General features: G+C 43.8%; 1 protein-coding gene across 1 annotated transcript; it reads left to right on the top strand.

Moving 5' to 3' along the window:
- Positions 1 to 1,249: 1,249 nt before the first annotated feature.
- LOC117842051 (ethylene-responsive transcription factor ERF096) lies at positions 1,250 to 2,522 on the top strand. Its single transcript, XM_034722388.2, has one exon. It carries the CDS (start codon positions 1,533 to 1,535, stop codon positions 2,139 to 2,141), a length of 609 nt encoding a protein of 202 aa, XP_034578279.2. The 5' UTR covers positions 1,250 to 1,532; the 3' UTR covers positions 2,142 to 2,522.
- Positions 2,523 to 21,824: the final 19,302 nt, after the last annotated feature.

The raw sequence follows: 21,824 nt of genomic DNA, 5'->3' as shown, positions 1-21,824 counted from the left end.
TTGCCGAGATCACACACCTACCTTAGAGCATCTATATACCGGTCCAAAAATAACTCATATTCCTACCTTAGTGCCCTAATACTAATTTCATGATTTGCATGAGACTACTAAAAACACACCCCATTATCCAGCCTGGCGAATGAACCCCCCACGTGCCAGTGACTCATCTTATTTCCTTTCTTCTCCACCCCTTGATCCTCCCTCCCTGTTGAAGGCAAGGTGAGTGCGGCGTTGGAGCTCCCGGCCCCTTGCACTCTCGCCTCTACAGATCCATCGGCCAGCCCGCCTTCTCCCTCCCCACTCAGACCACCAAGCATCATGGTCTCTCACGTGTACGCTCCTCTTGACAGTGTAATGGGATGGTTGTGGGCACAAATTTTTTGCTCGAAACTAACCAAGCTTTTTTTTCGGCCCACCTTAACAAATACTCAGATCTAGCCTTCCATGTATAGAGCTATTTCCTTTATGAAACAAAATGTTTTAAATTTTGAATGGGGTCTTCTTTTTTATCAAGTAGAAATGTTTGTAATCTGTCAAGGCGTGGCTCATAGTATGTATTTAAGGTTAGTATAAAATTGCATACATCAGCCATTTCGCTAGGAGAACACGATGCTAATAAAACTTTTGCTAATTTGCTTGTATTTCAAAACGCATGTTTACATGGTTACATTTAGGTTCCTTCAATTCTAATAGCTAGAATAAGAATTTTTAGCTAGAATAAGAATTTTACCAATTGCGAGTGCGGCCTTTATTTCCCATTTGAAGGAAGCAGATGGCATGGCTAGACCAGCTGTCTCTTAGGAACACTAATGAAAACCGGGATATTCCTGCGTGTGACGAATAGTTTTTTACTTTTAAAGATGAATTCACAAGAAATTTACATATCTTGTCAGTTTTCGCAAAATGCACAGACGATTAACAAACACGTAGAAAACTGACACATTAACATGTAGGTTCGAGCAAATCAAACACACACGAAAAGTAATTTCCCTATTGGTATTGCACATAGCACAACGTTAGAGAAATAACTTCCCATATTTTCCTGTTATTTTTCCTCTTTCCCCGTTTTGCACCGTTAGGGAAATTGGATTTTTTAGGGTAGCGAAAAGGAGAACGGCATGCACCAATCTCAAAGCAGACTAAGTACAAGAACAAGATACTGTAGGCCCGGGCACATATTGCCGGGGAAAGAAATAAAACACGTTGTTGCTACTTAGTGTCAGTATACAAAGGGCGGAAAAGAATTGAGAAGAACTGAAAAAGAGAAATTTGGACCGGCTATTCCGCAGCAGCAGCCAGCCACCAAGCTGGGAGTGAGGAAAAAGGAGACGACGACCGATCGAGGTACGATGAATCGATTCTGTTTGATAGCAAATGAAAGCACGGAGGCAGCAGTACTTGTGGTGAGTTCAGCCGAGATCGATTCTATTCCCCGTCTCTTCCCCTCCACACAGATCATCATCATAAATATAATGGTGGAATAGCGGGCGAAATCTTGTAAAAAATTTTTTGGAAGCAAAAGGAAGGAACCAATGCAGGCACGTGCCGGGCCCACCCCCGATATCCCTTTCCCATGCACCTTCCCTGGCCCTTTTAAACCCCCGCCCCGCGCGCCTTCCTCTTCCATTCCATTCCCGTTGCTGCCCGCCACCACCTCCCGCCACCGCACCGTCCGCCAATTCGATTCGCAACAGATATATAGAAGCCGTTCGCCACATCGGCCATCAGTAGCGATCGGCATGGACGGCGAGGGCGAGCCGACTAAGTACCGCGGCGTCCGGCGGCGGCCGTGGGGCAAGTACGCGGCGGAGATCCGCGACTCGAGCCGCCACGGCGTCCGCATCTGGCTGGGCACCTTCGACACCGCCGAGGAGGCCGCCAGGGCGTACGACCGCTCCGCCTACACCATGCGCGGCGCCAACGCCGTCCTCAACTTCCCCGAGGACGCGCGCGTCTACGCCGCCGCCGCCCGCGGCTCCGGCTCCTCCTCCTCCTCCTCCAGGCAGCAGCAGCAGCAGCAGCAGCAGCAGCCCGGCGGCAGGGACGTGATCGAGTTCGAGTACCTCGACGACGAGGTGCTGCAGGAGATGCTCCGGAACCACGACGACGGCGGCCCGTCGTCGGCGCGGAAGAAGAAGTAGCGCGCGCGCATCGGTCTGCCATGCATGATGTGTGCATCGTCGATCCGACTTCAGAAGAATGCCGCCATGTCTGCGTGGATTGTTACATTGTCGCCGCATGCAGTGACGACCTTAATTTGGAGCTGCGGCCAGCAGTATACACACACCCGGCTGGCCCCTTATTTCTATACACACACCCGGCGGCTAAGCAATACTATTGTTGATAGCCCTTAATTAGTTTTTGCATGCAGTGGCATATATACTATATATATTATCGACTAACTCGTCCAAGTTATAACTCCCGTAATTAGTTGTATATGCATGATGATTATAACTCCCGATCGTGGATCAATAATCATTTGATCGCCAACTACTTGATCATTAAAGAAATAATCAATCGATCTTTTTGTACGTGCTTATATTACACAGAGATAGAAGAGGATGGGGTTAATACTCAGTGATGATGTGTTTTTCTGTGTGGTACGGCCGGGTGCATTTGGCCCCAGAACACTCGAGAGCATGTACCATACCGGCTGCGCTCCGAAGCTTCCAAGAATTCTCTACGTGCTTTCCTGCTGGCGTCTGCGCATGCATGCCGGTTCCTGCAGCGTTCGATCGGCGCCAAGGACGCATGCACATAGATCTATCGATAATCATTCTATTAATTACCACTATAAGTATATGTATCTAGTACTAATTATTCTTTTGGGCAACACAAAATATGCCATGTAGAGCAAGCTAAGCTAGCTAATTCAATTGAATTAGGTTTTACACTATTTTTCCAACCAAAATCCAAAATGTGCATAGTTTGTGTTTCCCAAAGAATAATAGTTGACTCCGCTTATTATTTAGAGATACAACAGGGTCCCCGAAGTCAACCTATGTATGGAGCACCAGGGAGTTATTTAAGGGCAAGAGAGACACTTCAAATTTATGGGTAAATAGAGGTGGGTCAACAGCAACAGAGGGGCGCCTGATACGAGGAAAGTAAAAAAAAATCAGATGAACATATGAGACGAACGTAAAAGGAAGCTGTGAGAATAAGCTATTTGGAACAATATAATGGCACTGCCTCTTCGAATTCCTTTAAAATTCTATGGAACGGCTTAATGACCCACAAGACCGTAGAATGCAAGAAAACTTCAGAACTTGTATTTAAAAATAGAGAGCCATTCTTAAAAAGGTTACTGTAATATTTCTTTTAAATTCAAATGTTTAGAAGGGGCCTAATTGTCCCACCGCGTGCAATTTTCCTTTACATCAGTTAACACTTTTAATATTTTTGGAGTCAGGAATTTACAAGAAACAGAGTAATTTCATCGAAAATTTAACGCAGGAAATCAGTTGGTTTCCAAGCACAGCGTCATCCTACGCATAGCATCTATACAATGTTCCATCTAGCAAGTTAGTTTGTTTTTCCCGAAAGACATAGCAAGTTAGTTAGGAACGTGTGTTTGAGTTGTTAGTCAAACAACGCAAGTGAAGTGATCCTTTTTAGCTTCGTTGCTGCAAATGCAACGACCCGCCGATGGAGACTTAAAGCAGGTATGACACGTGTGATCTTACGCACGCACGTACAAATAACTGTGTTCTTGTGTCAACGTCCATGCAACGACAACACTCTACTGCTTACGCCACCAAACATCATTCCTTACATCTATTGTCATGATACATCGTCGATCTTCTGCACCAGAAAACCCACTCGTGGCTGTTAACCCAATCGTCCTAAGGGTAGCTACAGAAGAGCTGACGTCATCCTACGCCTCAGCTCTGGTTGCTTCGATCCTGTTAGCTGCAACAGATGTCAGGCATACCAAGTACGAACCGTATCTATTTCTCCGTATAGGTGAATTTACAGTAACTAAGGATCTGTCTGTTTACTCATGTGCCTTACATAATTCAGCTTTGTAGTTAGATTTGATTCTCTGCTGAATTCAGATCCAGCTCTCCAAACAATCTACTGATTCTGCGAAATTCTCTAAAATTCTAGTACCAACTTTTTTTCCGAGTTAGTACTAATTTGACAATAATGGATCAATTAACTAATTATGTGCTTAATAGTAATCCTAATTGATGTCGGCATTGAACTAGTGGGTGGCCGAGCTCGCGAGTTAGCACTCATTTTTTTTCTCGCCATCGAACTTGTGGGTGGCCGAGCTTGCTGCGTCGACGCTTCTGGAACAGAAGAAGCCGCAGGCCCTACACAATTCTGTGCCCAGAATCCCAGATCGACAGCCGGCAAGCCCGTGACGGCGGCTGCTACGACACTGCGGAGTCCCGCGCCACCGCCCAGCCACATTCGCCGCGGCCGCAACTCTGCTCGCCCGCCAGTGATGCGCCCGCCGGGCCCCGCATGCCGCCGACACGGCCCCGGCGCCGTGACCGGCCCTGCGTACCGCTGCCTCCCCTAGCCCCACGTGCTGCGACTTCCGTCTGCCTCCGCCGCGCCCGCCCAACCTTGCGTGCCGCCTTGGCGCCTCCTCCCTCAACCCCGCGTGCCGTGCCCTCCACCTGCCTCTGCCGCGTCCGCATGACCTTGTGTGCCACTGCGTCGAACATGATGCCCGGCCCGAGCCCGTACGCGCCGCCGCCGCCACGCCTTCGCCTGCTCCCGCCATGCCGGCGTCCATATTCATTGAAACTTGGAAAGGGAGGGGCGCCACGGGTGTGGCGACTGGTGAGGACCATGAGGTGGGTGGGTGAGGGTGAGGAAGAGGATAAGTACCCAAGGGTATTCCTATCTTTTCCGCTATTTTTCAGTGTTTTCTTAATTTTCTTAATTCATTTAATCGGGTCCTACCTGTGTTAAAACCAGGGTAAATAGAGGATTCGTTTTGAAAAAGTAGGGGCAAATTCACAAACCATAAAAACTAAGGGTAAAATCACCATTGGTTTTGAAAATAGGGGTAGAAACATAAATCTTCCTACTTTTTACTATGTATCCACGTACTCCCTCCGTCCCAAATTACTATTTATTTTGGCTTTTCTAAATGTATCTAGATATAATATATATCTAGGCGCATAACAAAAACTATGTGCTTAGAAAAGCTACAATGAATAGTAATTTGGAACGGAGGGAGTAGTTTATATGTCTAAATACATGTAATAAAAGTTATGAATCTAAAAATATCAAAATGATCTACAATTTGGAATGGATGGACTAGATTATATAAGTGGGATGTATAATTAACAAACAGGCTCCTGTGATAGGGATGGGCAGAGTCTTGTAAAATAGATCCGTGGGTATCTTGCATGGTTACATAAAGACATTCTCTTCTTCTTCTTTGAAAGATAAGTGGTTGTCTCTAACTTTTAAAGATAAGTCTTGTAAAATAGATCCCTGGTAGATTAAAATAATACTCTAGGAAGAGTTTTCTAAAAGTTTTATGGACAATATTTCATATAGGGATGGGCAGATTTCCACATAAACCAAAAAACCGAATCGAACTGAACGAACAATCCAAATTTTTGGGTTTTTTGGTGGCTAGTCCCAAGTTTTGATATGTTATGTATTTGGCGTATTGTCCTTGCTTGTTTTTTGGAAGAAATAAAAGTTCCATCCAAATCCTTGCAGGGAACTTCCGATCGCCTTCAGCGCTTGTGATAGGAGCAGCCACCCACAAAGCACCGCCAATAATGGCGAGCAGCTTGAAGTTGATACCCTCTCAACGTAGGAGTTTTGTAGAATTTCAGAGCACATTTTGCATTTACTATTCCCATCACTGTTTGTGAGATGACAATACCTTAGCCTTGCTGCACTTGTAGGAAAGTTACCGTGTTATAATTTTAGAAGTAAAAGCCGGGAGTTTTTTCTATGATCTAACAAAAGTTTACATATGAATAGAAATTATACAACAACAGCAAGTGTTTTTTTACTGGCGTGCAGGTGGGGGCGTCCCTATCAATCGAACGGAAACATGGAAACTTCCGGCCCAAGCAACAACTCACTGTTCACCATCTTTTTCCTCCGATAGCGACCGGTGCATCTGTGGGGGCATTAATCTGGGCTGATTACCAGTATTAATGACTACACAGTTCTCATTACAGATTAATACCATAACAATAAAAGACACATATAATCAAAGAAATTCAATTTCGCTTTACGCAGCTCTCAGAGCGGTGTTGACACCCATTCTTCAAAAATGAACTTAGAGCACCAGATAAGTTCTAATCTTGTATAAATAAAAGCAAATCTGAGTACACTTATGAATGGTACTCAGCAAATCCTAGCGTTGAAATTATATTAAATGCAGTGAAAATCAAGGAAAGAGTATGAGGTTTGATTTTATTAATAAACCTATTGTATGTAAGGTGAGATGAGTTTTGGATAAGGAAGAGGAAGTAAACATATTTTAAGTTGATGGCTCTGGAGGGGGAATTTTTACCTTCCCTACCAGTTCCCAGGTTTCAAAGGGCACCAGAGACTGTCAGAGTCCTACTAGGCCAGCTTATGCCTTATTCCAAATTACTCTCTTAGGACCTCAGCCCCATTTTACCACACTCAACTTATGATTTTAGTCGATGGAAGCTTTGACTATGTGCGCTCGTAATCGTGAGCCTCGTCTATCCAGATAGATTATGACTCTACGCAGAGGTGTACACTTTACCTATATGTTCGATCAGCCCATACCTTGATCATAGGTAGTACTGACCTACGAGACCCGTACCCGCCGGCATCTATTTCTAGACAATATTTCCTAGTTCCATCCATAGGTACAATTGGGGTCTAAACAGGGGCCATACTACGTGTAGCAGAACCACCCAAATTAATCCGACTTAAGTGTGCTAAACCTCGCCTCAAATTCGATTAGACACTTAAATCGAATCAAGATGGCAGTCTGTCGGGTTTTACCCGATACAACCACGTATTTCCGATCAAAACAAGCAAACAATACTTGTACGAAGACGAGCCCAGAGATTACAACAATCCAGATGTAAATATTATAGAGGTCCCAAATTATTTATTACAAACCGAGTTCAAATCATCAAGTAGTTTAGAGTTTAAATGCAGTGAAAAGAAATGATAGTTCTAATGACGATACATAATATCATGGTGAAGCCGTCCATGACATCACTCACCGCGGTCCTCGCCCACCGAGGACGCGTCCCACTCAACCGTCCATCTCGAAGGGAGTTGGTACGGCCAAGTCACACTAGCAACCAAATCATCAATGTCATTACCTGAAAACATAGCCACAAGGCTAAGTATATTAATACTCTGCAAGACTTACCTGTCAAATGGTATCTAATCCACCGACTCTTAGACATGCAAGGATTTTTGGTTGAGGGGTTGTTTTTTCCAAAAGCTTCTAAAGTAGATCCTTGCTTTCAAAGTTTAGCATCAAATTCTAGTTGATTAACCATTCTAGGTAAGCACCTATTCTAAGCAAGCATGGTAGAATAAGCAATTTAATCAAGCCTCAATATTAAGCATCATCATTGTTCATTTTCTTACTCAATGCAGCATAGCGGTCAAGCAGTCTCAAACTGTGAGAAGTAGACGATTCAAATCGAATTTCTTAACCTTGCAAGGTGGATCTAAACACACAACACATGCGTACCGCGACGGGTTCACATATTATCAACGGTTTCCATCAATACCTGACGCTTGTCCAGAGCCCACTTCCCTTGGATACAAGGCCCCACCGGTCCCCGGAATGACACCGTGCCGTGGCCGCACTTGTACCCACATGATGCACCAAGGGAACCCAGTTCCAAAAGAGAGCGGGGTAAAGGTTCACGCCAGTTTAATCAGGTACTAGGCTTACTGATTACCCATACTCTTAGCATGTGTTTAGTATGTTCGAACACTTGACCACGAATACCGAGACATTTTGACCTTAGCAATTTTCCTCTATACATGCGAGGCAGCAACCATTTCAGGAACATCACACAAAGCCCCGCCCGTCATCCTTATGATTCCAACATAAGTAAATAGGCAACTCCTATAGCTCGCGAGTGACAGGAAATTACTCGACTTTTACCGTGTCCCTATTTAGCATAGCAACTACGCGACCTAACATGCTAATATTCAAACATGGGTACTAGGAGCATGCAACTAAGGTTTCAATACAACTCCTATGGACTTAATGCACAATCATAAGTAACAAGAATATTGTATAAATTTAGAAACCAGGGTTATGCTCCGGGGCTTGCCTTCTTATCCTAAGTCAGACTTGGGCTCTTCCAAACTTTGGTTTGGGTCTGTGTTTGCCTCAATCACTATCAGCTCACTCTCCTGCTGTTTTTCTTTGCATTCTAGGACAAGCTCGTACGTTCCGTCGGCGAGGTTAGCTTCTACATAAGATGCATATGCATGAGATTTCTTTTATAATGTTTGATGACGTAGGTTTCATCTCGTTAACCATTACAAAGACATGGGGTGTATTTTCTTTTAGCCACATTCACCTAAACAAGTTTATAAACATTTCTTTTTTGACCACATTCACTTAGACAAGTTTATAAACATTTCCTTTTCTTTTCGACACATTCACTTAGACATGTTTACAAACATTTATTTTCTTCTCAAAACAAGCTTGGTCGGAAAGAAAACATAGGTTTCATTACGATGGTGATTGTGTACACATATAAAATTTTTAGAAATTTATTATTCAAAGGACAGTAGGTGGTGGTGTTTTGGTACTGTTTAGCAAATATTTTAAGGATGATCTTGCTACTGATGAAGAGCATAAATAATCATTTGTGAGCCTACGAATCCTAGTAATAATTATCTTTACTAAATAAACTAGCTTTTAACCTGATTAAATGCTCAGGAAGCATCTGCTAGTATATGAACATGAATGATTTACAGGAGCTTTGCCCCTACACAAGAAATCTACTGTAAAAATTTGAGATGGATTTGACAACCACATAATTTACTAAAAAAAAATCAAATAAGGTTAAACTACAGACATGAAGAATGATTTATAACTAGAGTTCTATCATCAGTTTAGTTCCACAAATTTTACACAAGGGTTTTCTATACTAACATATGCTACTGTGAATTTTTTAGGATTTTATAAGCAAGAGAACTATTTATTCCACAATAAGGAGATTAAACAACATGCATTTTGTTAAGAAACCCAAAAGACATATTTCACAACAATGAATATTTTTACTAGTTATATATGAGCATCAGGAAACTAGAAAAATTTATTTCATATTTTTATCATTTTGTATGATTTTATACGGATTTCCAAAATTTCAGCCATTTTCTATGCAGTTTATTCAAACTTGAATTTTCTCTTTTACAAAACGACCCTTAGAACTTTTCAATGTTTACAACTACGCCCTTGAGTTTTGCACTAAGGATCCTAAAATCAAAACCTAAATTGCAATTGGGTCCTTAATCGACTTGAGCGGCCTATGTTACTGAGACTCCATTCTCGTGACCCTACACACCACTCAAATCTCGTATCCAAAATTAACCATCATGTTCATTTGTTCAACAACATTAAAGAACCTTATTAGAAACGGTGTTGATTAACCTATAACCATTTCGCTAACCAAGTGATCCTTCTATGACCAAGCATGGCTAAGCAATTGCAAGATTAAGTTATTATAACCCATACTACTCGAGCGACAAGGTATATGATAACAAAGCAAGGGAGGCCATAATAACAAAACATAGGTTCTGATAATGCAACAAGATAACCCACATGCAACCCATAGCAATACATAGTAACAATTTTATTTCAAAAAGGAGACAACTATGCTTAGCTGCTTGCGTTGGTTCTCTTCAACTCAAACTCGACCTCTACGCCGGCCTCGACTTTGGGCTCAAGGGTCACGTTCTCTAGCAAATCGCTCTCTAAAAGAATGAAATGCGTGCATGTATTAGAGATGATGTTATGAGCGCAAATGATCATGAAATGCATGAAAAATAAAAAGAAATAGTAAGAAATTAATTGTTAACAGAACAATCTTGCTGAAAACAATACAAAATCATACAAGAACAATGAGAGAAACTATTTTGCACGATAAGCCAAGCAAGCACGAAATTGCAAGATTAAATCATCTGTTGAGAAACAATTATGAAATCAATTGCACTGGCAGAAGACAACAATACAAAATCATAAGAATTGGATTCACATCAAAATCAATTTTTAAGGTGGAGATATAAAATAAACAAGATAAACTACCCTTAAGCACATTAAATCCAAAAAGTCTTGTAAATAAACCAGAAAAGCATCAACATCATTTTTTCTAGATTCTATGTGGAAAAAAAAAGGCAAATAGAAGTGGTTTCAATATTTTATCAATTTTCCACTAATTATCATGCAAATAACAAAATTAAGACAGCAAACAAGAAATATATTTAAAACAGCATGAAAACCATAGATTCCACTAACACAAGTTGCGGATCTGGAACCTAGATCATAAATGGATCATCACATGATTTATAAAGCATTTAACAAGTCTAGAACAAAATAAATTATAGCATTAGATATGCAATAGGAACATGCACATAATCATTTTTGAAATAAATTAAATATTAACATGAACACAACAAAATAAGTTTTGCATTTTTAGCATTTTTCTCAACATTTCTATGCATTTCCAAAATTTGCAACCATTTAGCTCTAGGAAATAAAGAAAACCAAGGTTATTTTGCATCTAAGCCCTTAGATCTATTAGCATCTTGCACTTTGGCCCCTAAAATTTTCCCCTTACCCCCCTCTCTTTCTTCTTCTTCTCCCACACAGGACCCTTATGCGCACACACGGAATAGCACAGGCGGTGCACTTGGCCGGCCATGGCCCAGGTAGACGGCGGCGGGAGAAACGATGCAGCAGCAGCGGGGAGAGTAGCGGGGCCACATCCCAAGGCGGCGAGGCTCACCGGCGGCGGCACAGTGGTGAGGAGGAGGTGGTGCAGACTGGAGGACGGAGGCGGTCAGCGGGAGACCTGCACGGCGGAGGAGAGCGGCAGGCGAGTGGAGAAATAGGTTCGCGGGCTCATGAGGAAGCTTTGGGCACGAAGAATCAGACGGAGGCCTTCCCACCATGGCAAATCAGGCCTGCGGTGAGCTCTGTTCTGAGGAGAAGATGGCAGCGCCAATGGGGTGGTGGCCGTAGGGTTTGGGGAAAGCCGGCAGCTTTGCTTAAAAGGCGAGGGGGAGCGGGGGCAGCGACGGGATTTCACATGGCACCGGCCATGGTGGCCAATCCAGCGCTGGGCAGCCTGCTGGCGCTGCCCAACCAGCGAGCTTCTAGGTGCAGGTGATGAGGAAGAAGCCGTTGATGAGTGGGTCCAGTGAATTTTAAACTGTTCAAATTTCCCCACTCAAACGACCCAGCTACAGGCACTCAAAAATCTCCCAAAAATACTCATTTGAAAGATAAAATCACAAAGAATACAATGCCACAACAATCACCTTAAGAACTACTCAGGTTTTCACAAAATTGACAAAAGAAAATAGCCAAAACTGAAACTTAAATGAAGATTTAACAGAAGGAAACATCACTGAAAAAATTAAGTAAAAATATTGTAAAATCATCAAACTGCATCTAGTATTTAAATAAAATAACAGAAGGCACCGTTGCATAGTAGAAATCGGAGTTGCTTCACAAGTTTGAATTTCAACAATAAACAACAATTATGTGAACTTAAACAATGCATGGCCAAGATGTTCAATTATGTACAAATGATGCTCATGATGCTCAATTATGCACAAATGATGCACATGATGCGTGGCATGCGAAAGTGCCATTTTTCAACGTGAATTTTCTCACAAATTTTGAACCACGTGTTTGAATTTCCAAAAATAAAAGTTGGAGTTCAAGTATAGGCTACAACTTTTGTGAAAGCCCACATATGAAAAACTTATGGATTTGGAGATAAACTTGGGAGAATTTTGGTGGAACACCGGACAAAACTGGTTTTGAAAATGATTTGATTTTTCAGCTGAACTTCAACTCAGTTTTTAAACACCTTCCACTCAAAATCAAGAAAAATGCTAATTACAAAAGTTGCTCCATTTTAAAATATCTACCACTTTTATATTGGCTAAAGTTTGAGCTCTTATATCAAATCTATTTTTATTTACTGCCCAAGCGCATCACTACAAAGGTGTTTTACACTTAACCATTTTGATTTTGCTTTGACTTAATCTCAATTTTCTCTTGATTTGGCTCCTAATTACACGGGATGTCACACTACGTCCACTTAGGGACACTATCCCAGGAAAAATAGATGCATCACAATGTGGCATACAATGCCATCAGGTCCTTTGGACCTCAACCTATCATCCATGCCGACCAGACCTACCACTATGAGAAGGTCCTTCTCTAGCCTACCTGTTGCTCGCCGTGGCCCCTTGGGATGGTTTACTAGGTTCAGATGGTGGGGTGTGAATCAAGGCCTCACATGATTAGGCACTCCTAAAGGATGTACCTTTTTCGTCTTCTTGATCTTTGACTTCTTGTTGGAGTCGTAGCTTCCATCGGAATCTCTGGAGTTTGGATCCTCTTGTCAGAGTTGGAGCTTGGAGCGTAGCCAGGCTAACGTATCTATGCATCTTCTCGATGGCCGGCCCTTCGGCTTTATATCTTCTAGATCCTTGGCTGGGTCTTGCTCACGTCCTCGGATCACACAAGCATGCAATCAAATGAATAGTTTAACAATCAATTCCTAGCAATCAATATATAACTAAAGAAAATTGAAGAAGAATGGATAATGGATGTTTTGGGAATTATCAGATTTCTAAAGGATAATCCCCAAGTAAGGGATGAATGGTTTATTTAAGTTTCTAAATAATTAATGGACAAATTTTTTGAATTTCTAAGAGAATTCTAAGAAATTAAGAATGGATTTTCTAGGGTTCTGGACGAGCGGCATAACGGCTAGGGTTTAATCAAGATCTAGGGTTTGAATTGGTGGCACTTCAGCTAGGTTAGGTTCATATATGTGTTTTGGATTGTGCAGCACAACGACTAAGTTTTGGAGTAGATTCTTGGAATAATTTGGGTGTTGGGTGGTGTGAATGGGTTTCAAGGTTAGGGCAAAATGCAAATTTCTGGGTATGCTTATACATGGTTTTCTATTTAAGTGGGGGCTAGATTTTTGTAAAATGTTCTATATGGGATGAAATATGGGAAAGAAGGATATGGATATGCTTGGATTATTTTGTAGTATTTTTGGAGAAATTTTGGGAATTTTGGGGACGAGGAAGGGCTCCAAGCAAGGATGCGGGTACACTCACCAGGGTGGCTTTAGCAATTTTTCAAGGCTGACGCGACGCGGGTAGGGTCCGCCCGGTGCACTTTGCTGTGCACCGGCTCGGTGGGCGTTGTCGACCAGCGCGATTGTGCGTGCGGTCCAATGGACCGAGCCCATGCGCTCGGAGGGCGACGATGGCCTGACAGTGTCAAGTCAGGCCCCCACATCCGGTTAAAGGAAAAGGATTGAGGGGAGACGGGGGTGGGACGGAAGTTGACGGCACATCCGAGGCTATGCTAGGGCCAAGCAGCGCCGCCGGGCGGGGCATTGGGAGTTCACCGAATTGGAGCTCCCGGTGGCGACCAGCCTCATGGCCACCACCAGCGGAGAGAGGAGAGCAAGGGGAGCACACTGGTGATGTTGTGGAGGTGGGGAGGAGGTTGGAGGGGCACAACCACGGGAGGAATGAGTGAGCGTGTCCTGCCGGAGGTGTGTGCTCTGGGAGGGGGAGGCTATTTATAGCTAGGAGCGGTGTACCGGAGGTGGACACATCATCAGGAATGGATGAGGCCGACCACCATGCTTAGCTGCAAAGGAAGGAGGGGGAGAAGAAATGTCCTGACGGCTGACATTATTGGAGGCGGCGGATAAGGGTAGGGCAGCGGGGGTGGATAAGGTGGCCGGGAACTCTGCTGTGGCACGGGCGAGCTGACGCAAGTATCAGGGATAGGGGTCCCTGATTAGGGCCAAAGGCGGGCGAGGGGGTGCTCTGCACTGGCCATTAATAGCGGGCGGCAGTGGTGGCAGGCGACGACGCAGTGAGGTGGCGGGGGAGGCGGTGCGCACGTGGTTTGGTCGATAGAGAAGGGGAGGAAGGAAGAGAAGAGGGGAGGGGGTGGATCTGCGTTGGCGGTGGAGTTTCACCGCTACGGCACTGGGCAAATCCCCGCCGCCGACGCTGGTGGGCGCAAGCCGAGCTGGGCCGCAGCGCAAAGTTGGGCCAGAGTGGTGTTGGGATGAGTGGAGAAGCAGGACTGCTGGTGATAGGAAAGGTGGAAGGTCGGGCCAAAAACAGGAGCAGGCCAAATGGTGGGTTACTGGCCCACGAGAGTTTAAAATGATTTTCCATTTGTTTGAATGGGTTTTGGTTCTAAATTTAAGTTGGATTTCAAACATAGATAGAGTTTGAAGTGTGGGCTTGTTTAGGACATAGAAATGGGCCTTTTTAAGATGGGTTCAAGATATGACTAGGATCGATGAGGGTTTGTATTGGGGGTTTGATTTAGAAGTTAATATTTAAAATTAATTTGAATATTAGGCTTAGGGTTCTTAGAAAAGGAAATATTTCGAAAAGGCTTCCAGGACTTCATTGATGAAAAGCAAGGTCAAGAATTTGAATATGATATTTGGATAATATTCGTTGACATAGGATTTAAATAGGATTAATATTAGGGTTCAGGTATTAATTCTAGGGGTCTGATAGGAAGAGTTTATTGAGGGTTTTGCTAAAATTGGGAAAAAAAGATAGACTAGAAATTCCTAGAGCTTTCCATGCAACACACATGCTCATAATTCATGAAAGATTTATTTATAAAAAAAGTTGAAATGTTTAGGGAAAAGAAAGTGTGTTTAATTTAATAAAAAAAATTAAAAAGTCCATATTTTAAATGTCCTAAAAAGTGGGATGTTACAGATCTACCCCACTTAAGGGAATCTCGTCCTCGAGATTCAAGGGTTAGAAAGAAAGGCTCGGGTTATCTTGGCTTCTTCTTGATAGTTGCACCGTATTTCTTGCATTGCGGTTCTCTTCTAGAGGTCCTTATACTATCCCTGTGCCTATTCTTGTATCCAATATTTTCCTTTATTTTCGTCTGCCATCCATTTCCTCCACATATTTTGGCCATCTGGGGTATTGGTTGGGTTGGGTGAATGAGTGGACATCTTCCTTCTTCTTCATGTTTTAATCAACAAGTTCTTGAGTTCTGATTATCCTTTTTTCATCTAGGTTACTACCCCACTTAAGGAAACTCAACTTGGGGTCTTCTTAAATTCCATCCTAAGACTTCCTTTTTCTCAGATTATTTTTGCAACTACCCAAGATTTTCTTCATCTTAGGCAATTTTCTTCGTCCAAAATTCATCCAAGGCTTCTTCTTGGGTATTCCATGGGTTTCTTTTGTGGTACGTACCAAGTGTACCATCCCTATGATTCTCCATTCTTGGGTTGGTTTATGGGTACCATCCTGGTGTTACCTATTCTTATTCTGGTGTTATGCCACTAGGTTAGTATCATGGATGAGGTACCAATTCTAGGTTACTATTTTCTTCCAGCGATTCTACCCCACTTATGGCAGTTAAACTTAGTAGGGGTGCCTTTTGAGTGCGGTCAGGGTTATGTTTATTCTTCCGGCTTGGGCAACCGATCTTCTGTTTCTTATAACCCTAGCTACATTCTTATCCTTCCAAAATCCGTATGGTGATTCTTCCACCATAGTTAATATTCCCATTTAATATGATGACCTTCCTTCAGCTATCATTATCTCAGCTTTGGGTTGCCTACTTTGGTTCCAAATAGATTCCTATTTTGCATGGTAGGTCTCTTTGGTCACTAAGCTGAGGGAAGGTCATCTAAGGGAATGTAGGATTTTGGGTAACTCTATCTTTCCTAGGATGGTTGAGCCTTGTGGGGTTAGATTATCCTTAGATATAGTCTGGATTATGTCCATCTATCCATGTGCATCATCGATCTTCTTTTCCTATAAATCCTGACCATATATTTATCCCCGAAAACCTTGTGTGGTGGTTCTTCTAATATCTAACTTGCTATTCTAAATTTGGCAAGATGATTTTTCTTCAATCATCACTATTTCTTTCTATCTCCAGGGTTAACTATTTTTAGTTTTCTAGTGGGTTTTATGGCTTGATACTTCCTTCTCCTTAGGTTTGGGATCGGAGACATGTAATCTAGGGTCATGAACTTGGGTGACCACTTCTCATCATAACTTGGTATGATGATTTTTTTGAGCATCTAAATTATTAATACTCTTTCCAACATGAAGTGGTGGTCACAATTTTCTTGTTCATGGTGTCTCCTATCATTCAGGGTGAATTTGGGTGGGTTTGTCCTTAAGGGATGGAGTGGCAGGATTCCTATTCATCGAGGCAAACAAACTCCTCGATGATTTGATTCCAGGTTAATTTCTTCTCATCTAGATATGGTAGTCTATCGAATTTGTTTCTTTCTATCGACCTCTAAGGGGGGATTTTCTCTTTTTTGTATCCTATTGTCCATTTTCTTTTCCCTAGTATGTGTACATATTTTATCTTCTTTATGACTTCTGGTTTGACTTTATTCTCTTTACTTTTTATGGGTTATTTGTTATTATCATTCCTACCTCCTTGGCTTTAAGGGTATCCTATGTAAAATTATTCCAGGATCTCTGTCCTTATTGCCTTAGTGACATGAGGGTTGAAAAGAAAAGGTCGGGATGTTATCTATTCCTTGGGTTTTCCATAGGTTTATTATTACTACTTCTCATTTTACTAATATTTCTAATCTTATTCTCTTATTTATTGGTTTGGTCATGCTCTAGTATTTATTTTTATCCTTGAGTTCTTTAGGTTTTCTCTATTCCCTTTTATCATGAGTTTTTATTAGTATTATTTCTAATTTCCTTAGGTTACTTTTCCCCTCCTTATTTCATGTGAGTTATGTATTACCATTATTAGCCTTAGTTTGTTTTTACCCCTATTTTTTTACCCTTATGGTTGTATTTGTTGGAGGTATATAATTACATTTTTAGTTTCACGTTTTGTTACTCCACCTTGTTTCCTAAAGGTTTTACTTAGGGTATAATTCATTGGTATGTTTAGTTTTATTTTCTTTACCTATGTTTCTTATTCTTGGTCCTAATTAACCGAGCCCTTTTTTTTACATATTTCCTTGGGTGTTGACACTATAATTTTAAGGTTTTGATCATCTTCGTATGTATACCCATGTTGATACTTATTTTCAGGAATTACTATGCTTATTAGTTGTTGTTGGCGCTAGAAATCGACTGATCGAATCCCCAACGTCGGACACACGACCCGGGAGAATCTGCTTAGCTCCTGTTCGGGTGATCGCCCTGGTGCGGTTCGCACGGCGTGCCAGCCAATTTGACCTGTTGATTGGCAAGGAGAGAAACGTGTCAAATCCCAGAGGTAGCGATCGGCTAAAGTTCCGATCTCGAGAAAGCTTATCAGCGAATCGGCCGATTTGCTATATTGAGGAAATCAGTTACAATGCGACCGATTACCAGGCAACGTCGATAAAGAAAACCACTGGAGTAATCTAAACAACGCTACAGTAACAACACTAGGAACAGATCTAATCGGCTATGCGTGAAATAAATAGATCAAATGACGAAATACAAGAAAAGCCGAAATTGCCGATTCCTAGCTGGATAACTAGTGATAAAACCAGAACAACAGGTAAAACCTAAAATTCTAGTAAATATCGATAATTGATGAATAAATCTAAACAAAACGACAGCGATGCGCCCGAAGTTAAAGCTTAGAAATTATTCGATAAGCGGAACTTACAAGATCGGCCGGAGGTCAAGTTGATGCAGCCCCGCCAACCCGTACGAACTCGTGAAAAGAGAAAAGTATTGGCAAAGTCGCCGGCTTGAAAGTAAGTACGAGGAAGTAGTAGTTTGTTGTATTGAGTTGATGATGATTACAGATCTACAAAGGCAGCTATTTATAGCCTGTTACAAACGACTTCTTATCCGATTAGAACTCTATCCCTAAACTTAAACAGAAAACGAATATTTACAAGTACGATTCGTACTAGGTCGATTATCACGCTCTTCATGGGCTGATTCCTTCTTCATCTTCATAATCTTCTTTAGGCCCACACTGGCCCAATTATTCCAACCTCCTAATTGGCCGTTTTCTATTCACCTCATCGGCAAGGGACAACCGATTAGGACCCACGTGTCAAGGGCTCAGACTACTCCGACCCTGGGATCGGGCGAGGCGGAGATCCTCCCTTGGAGGGTTGAGCGCATCCGATCCCAGTAGGGTCGGGTGAGGCGGAACTCCAAAGGTCAATCGGCCGATCCATAACTGTAGCACCAATCGGCCGATTTCCAACCGTCATCCCTGTGTCTTGCCGTTTCTTCTGATTTCTTCTTTCCCTGACGCCGATTACACATGTGTCAAAATCTGGCGTCAACACATGCCCCCCAGTTTCGGAGTAAAACATAGTCTTTACTTCGAAATTCCTTTCAACTTCCCTTCCAAAACGAACGCATTGAAAATATCCTTCCGTTTCGCGGTCTCCAGCCTGATGATTGCAATTTTTTCGAAACGGGCGCCCACGACAACCACTCCTCCCGAAAAAATCGAAACGCCAGCGCGGTAAAAATTACACTTTTACCCCTTCTGAGACCACCTTTAAATATCAGTACGCCCCGTACTCCCCGTACGAGCTCACGTCTTCCTCCTTTAACGCACCGGTCTTCTTCTTCCTCGGGCGCTTTCCTTAGTCCTCCAGTTTTCTCCGGTGCCTCCTTCCTTCCATTCCTCCCCACTTCTCCAATGGCGGCACCCTCAACCACTTCACCAGCACCCGAAGCTCCGGAGATGGCGCCTTCGGTGGAGGTTCCAGCAGCAACAGCGATGGCTCCATCGACGGGAGAAGGAACTCCATTAGTGGAAGTTGGGACTTCAACCGAAATCCCATTGGCGGCTTCATCATCTGCAGCTGCACCGGTGATCCCGCTGATTACGAGGAGCTTCATCCCGGAGGTCATTACCGAAACTTTCCCTATCAGTAATGCATTTACTTTAGATCTATTTCTTACTCCTGCACCCCCTTTTTCCTTTTTTAGGCGGTTAGGCATCACATTACCATTCGCCTCACAGAAACTCCCGGCCTTATCTGCCTTGGTCCCATGGGAAACCCAGATCCAACTGACTTAATCAATTTGGAAACCCATAGGATCCCTTTCAAGCAATCAACTATGGACCTAGATCATTGGTCGGGTACCTTTAGGTCATGGCCGAATGAAACTCCCGGCTGGAGGGAATGGTACCAGCGGATAGCCGCCTCCAAGAAGGTCCAATGGGACGAGCTCAAAATCGGCCAGTGCATCGATCTATCCTTGTCCCAAATGGAACGGAACAAGCCATTAGTGATGGCAGCTTCTTACTTCTGGTCCGACGCTCTCAATGCATTCCTTTTTGGACACGGACCCATGACCCCCACTCTGGCCGATGTAGTCTTGCTGACCGGCCTGGACATTTCCTCCCCGGACACCCCTTTTCGCCTTTTAGCCACGACAACTCATCGGCTGGACACAAGGGGAATCGGCAGATGGAAGGGGTTCATCAGATGTAACAGAAGGGCCGGATCAGTCGAGAACAGAGAACACACGGCCTTCCTGATGATGTGGTTAGAGAAACATTTCTTCTGTGGGAGAGCAGCTGGTCCATCCACCAACACTCAAGCTCTGGCCGAGGCATTATCGATACGGACTTCCGTTCCCCTTGGAAAGCACCTACTGGGAGTAGCCTACCACATGCTTCACCAAATCGGCGTCAAATTATCCCAAGGGGAGCCGATTGGAAACCCAGGTGGACCCTGGTGGTTTACTAACTTATGGCTTAACCTGTACATGAGCAAGATCTCTCAGCAACGAGAGGAGCACATGACGTTCCCCAATATTGAATCGGCAGAGAATCCCACTGTCCGACGCCGATGTACATCCTTCGGCGAAGCGGCATCGGCCTTCTCCGGTTGCTCGTACTCTGCTACCAAGGTGGCCGAATACTTCCGGTGTTTTTACAACGGCTTTAGTGAAGACGCAACCGTCTGGTTCCCTTATCAGAGAGATGATCCAATCTTTGAGCTCCCTTCTTGCTTTGACTCGACTACTGGCCGATTCGACGAAGATCTCACAGACGAATTAATTAAACCGGGAATCTTACCAGCCAACTTCTTCTCGGGGAAAGATGCTCCTACATATGAGTTCTACAACCCCTCCGTTGCGGCACGGCAGTTCGGCATAGGTCAATTGCCGATTCAGGCGTACTTCGCCGGCCGAGCAAAGTTCAGAGATGAACTCACCAAGGGCCTTGACTATAATCGGCTGCGAGATCGGATCCCAGACTCCAGTACCATAGACCTAAATGAATGGATAGTAGCCCCCTTCGCCGTTCAACCATTCAAGCTATGGTGGGCCGAATGGAAACAGTACCTGTTCTGCACCTCTGTATCGACATACTGCAACCTTCTTGATCCAGCCAACATCGACCCGAATGCCGAGGTATTTCTTCCTAGCCGATTTTCATTCGCTATTAATGTTGTTAAACGTATATACTAACTCTTGCTGTTGACTCAGTCTGAGAACCGCGTTCCCCCAAAACGCAGCCGGAGTGGCCGGCCGATAGAGGACCATTATCCATATACCACCTTCCCCCTTATCGGCTATCATGCTCCTTTCGTGGATGTTATTGCCGGTCGAGCGAAGCAATCGCAGAAGAAGGTTGTCAAGACCAGTCGCCGAGTACGAGCTCGTATAGAATCGGCCGATCCTCCTATGATTACATCGGCAGAAACTTCGGTCGCGCCGCCCCTTTCAACTGCTGGAGAAGTCGACATTCAAGTTGCCACAGAAGCCAGAGCAGCCGCTGCGTCATTACTGGTAGAGGCCATGCAGGTAAACTTGTGATCCGATCTTTCTGACCGCCATCTCTTATGCTGACTCTTCTTATATTAGACTGCACAAATCACCCTCGTGGACCCCCAGCAATCGGCAGTAGCCCAAGCGGTCGACGAAACGCCAGCGCCTCCATCTACCGAGGTATACCATCCTTCGGCCCATTCTTCTAGTATTTGGATGATGCTCTTATTGAATTTTGATACAGGTTACCGGTACATCAAGCGCCCCGCCTAATCAACCATCGGTCATTACTCAAGAAGCTGGCCCGAGCAGAGCGCCGATCGTTGTTGAGTCCTCTTCTTCAGACGAGCCAATGGCTCCAGTCCCAGAGTTGAGGGTAACGGTCCCTCAAACACAGCTTGAAGAAATCCGTTTCAAGGAGGTAAGAGATTCCCCACCCTTAATCAGCCGATTTGCTATCACCATCGGCTGATTTGTTTTCTTTTTGATTTACTATTTTCCAGGAACAGGACACCCCCAACAACAGTCTTTTTTCGTTCGCGGTCACACTCTCCGATGACGAGGAAGTCGCCTCCCGTCAGGTCACTTTGAGCTCCGTTCCTGATGACGTTCGTGCCAAACTTGCAAGCATACGATCTCTCCTTCAAGAGGACATCGGCCGATTAGTAGAAGATGCCTCGCCGATTCGGTAGCTTTTTGGTTACGTCAGCGGGCGAGTACCAGAAGAAGCAGAAGAAGCCTTGGCACCGGCCACGTATATCGAGTCAATGAGGATTCCGGTCTTTAGGGCCCTGCGTCACATGGCCGATCACGCCAAGTTGGCCAAGACTCGTGAAGAAGAAGACACGTACAAGCGTCAAGCTCAAGAGGTG

This window comes from Setaria viridis, chromosome 2, assembly GCF_005286985.2.
Source record: "Setaria viridis chromosome 2, Setaria_viridis_v4.0, whole genome shotgun sequence".
NCBI classification, from domain to species: domain Eukaryota; kingdom Viridiplantae; phylum Streptophyta; class Magnoliopsida; order Poales; family Poaceae; genus Setaria; species Setaria viridis.
This window is presented reverse-complemented; position numbering and strand designations above follow the sequence as displayed.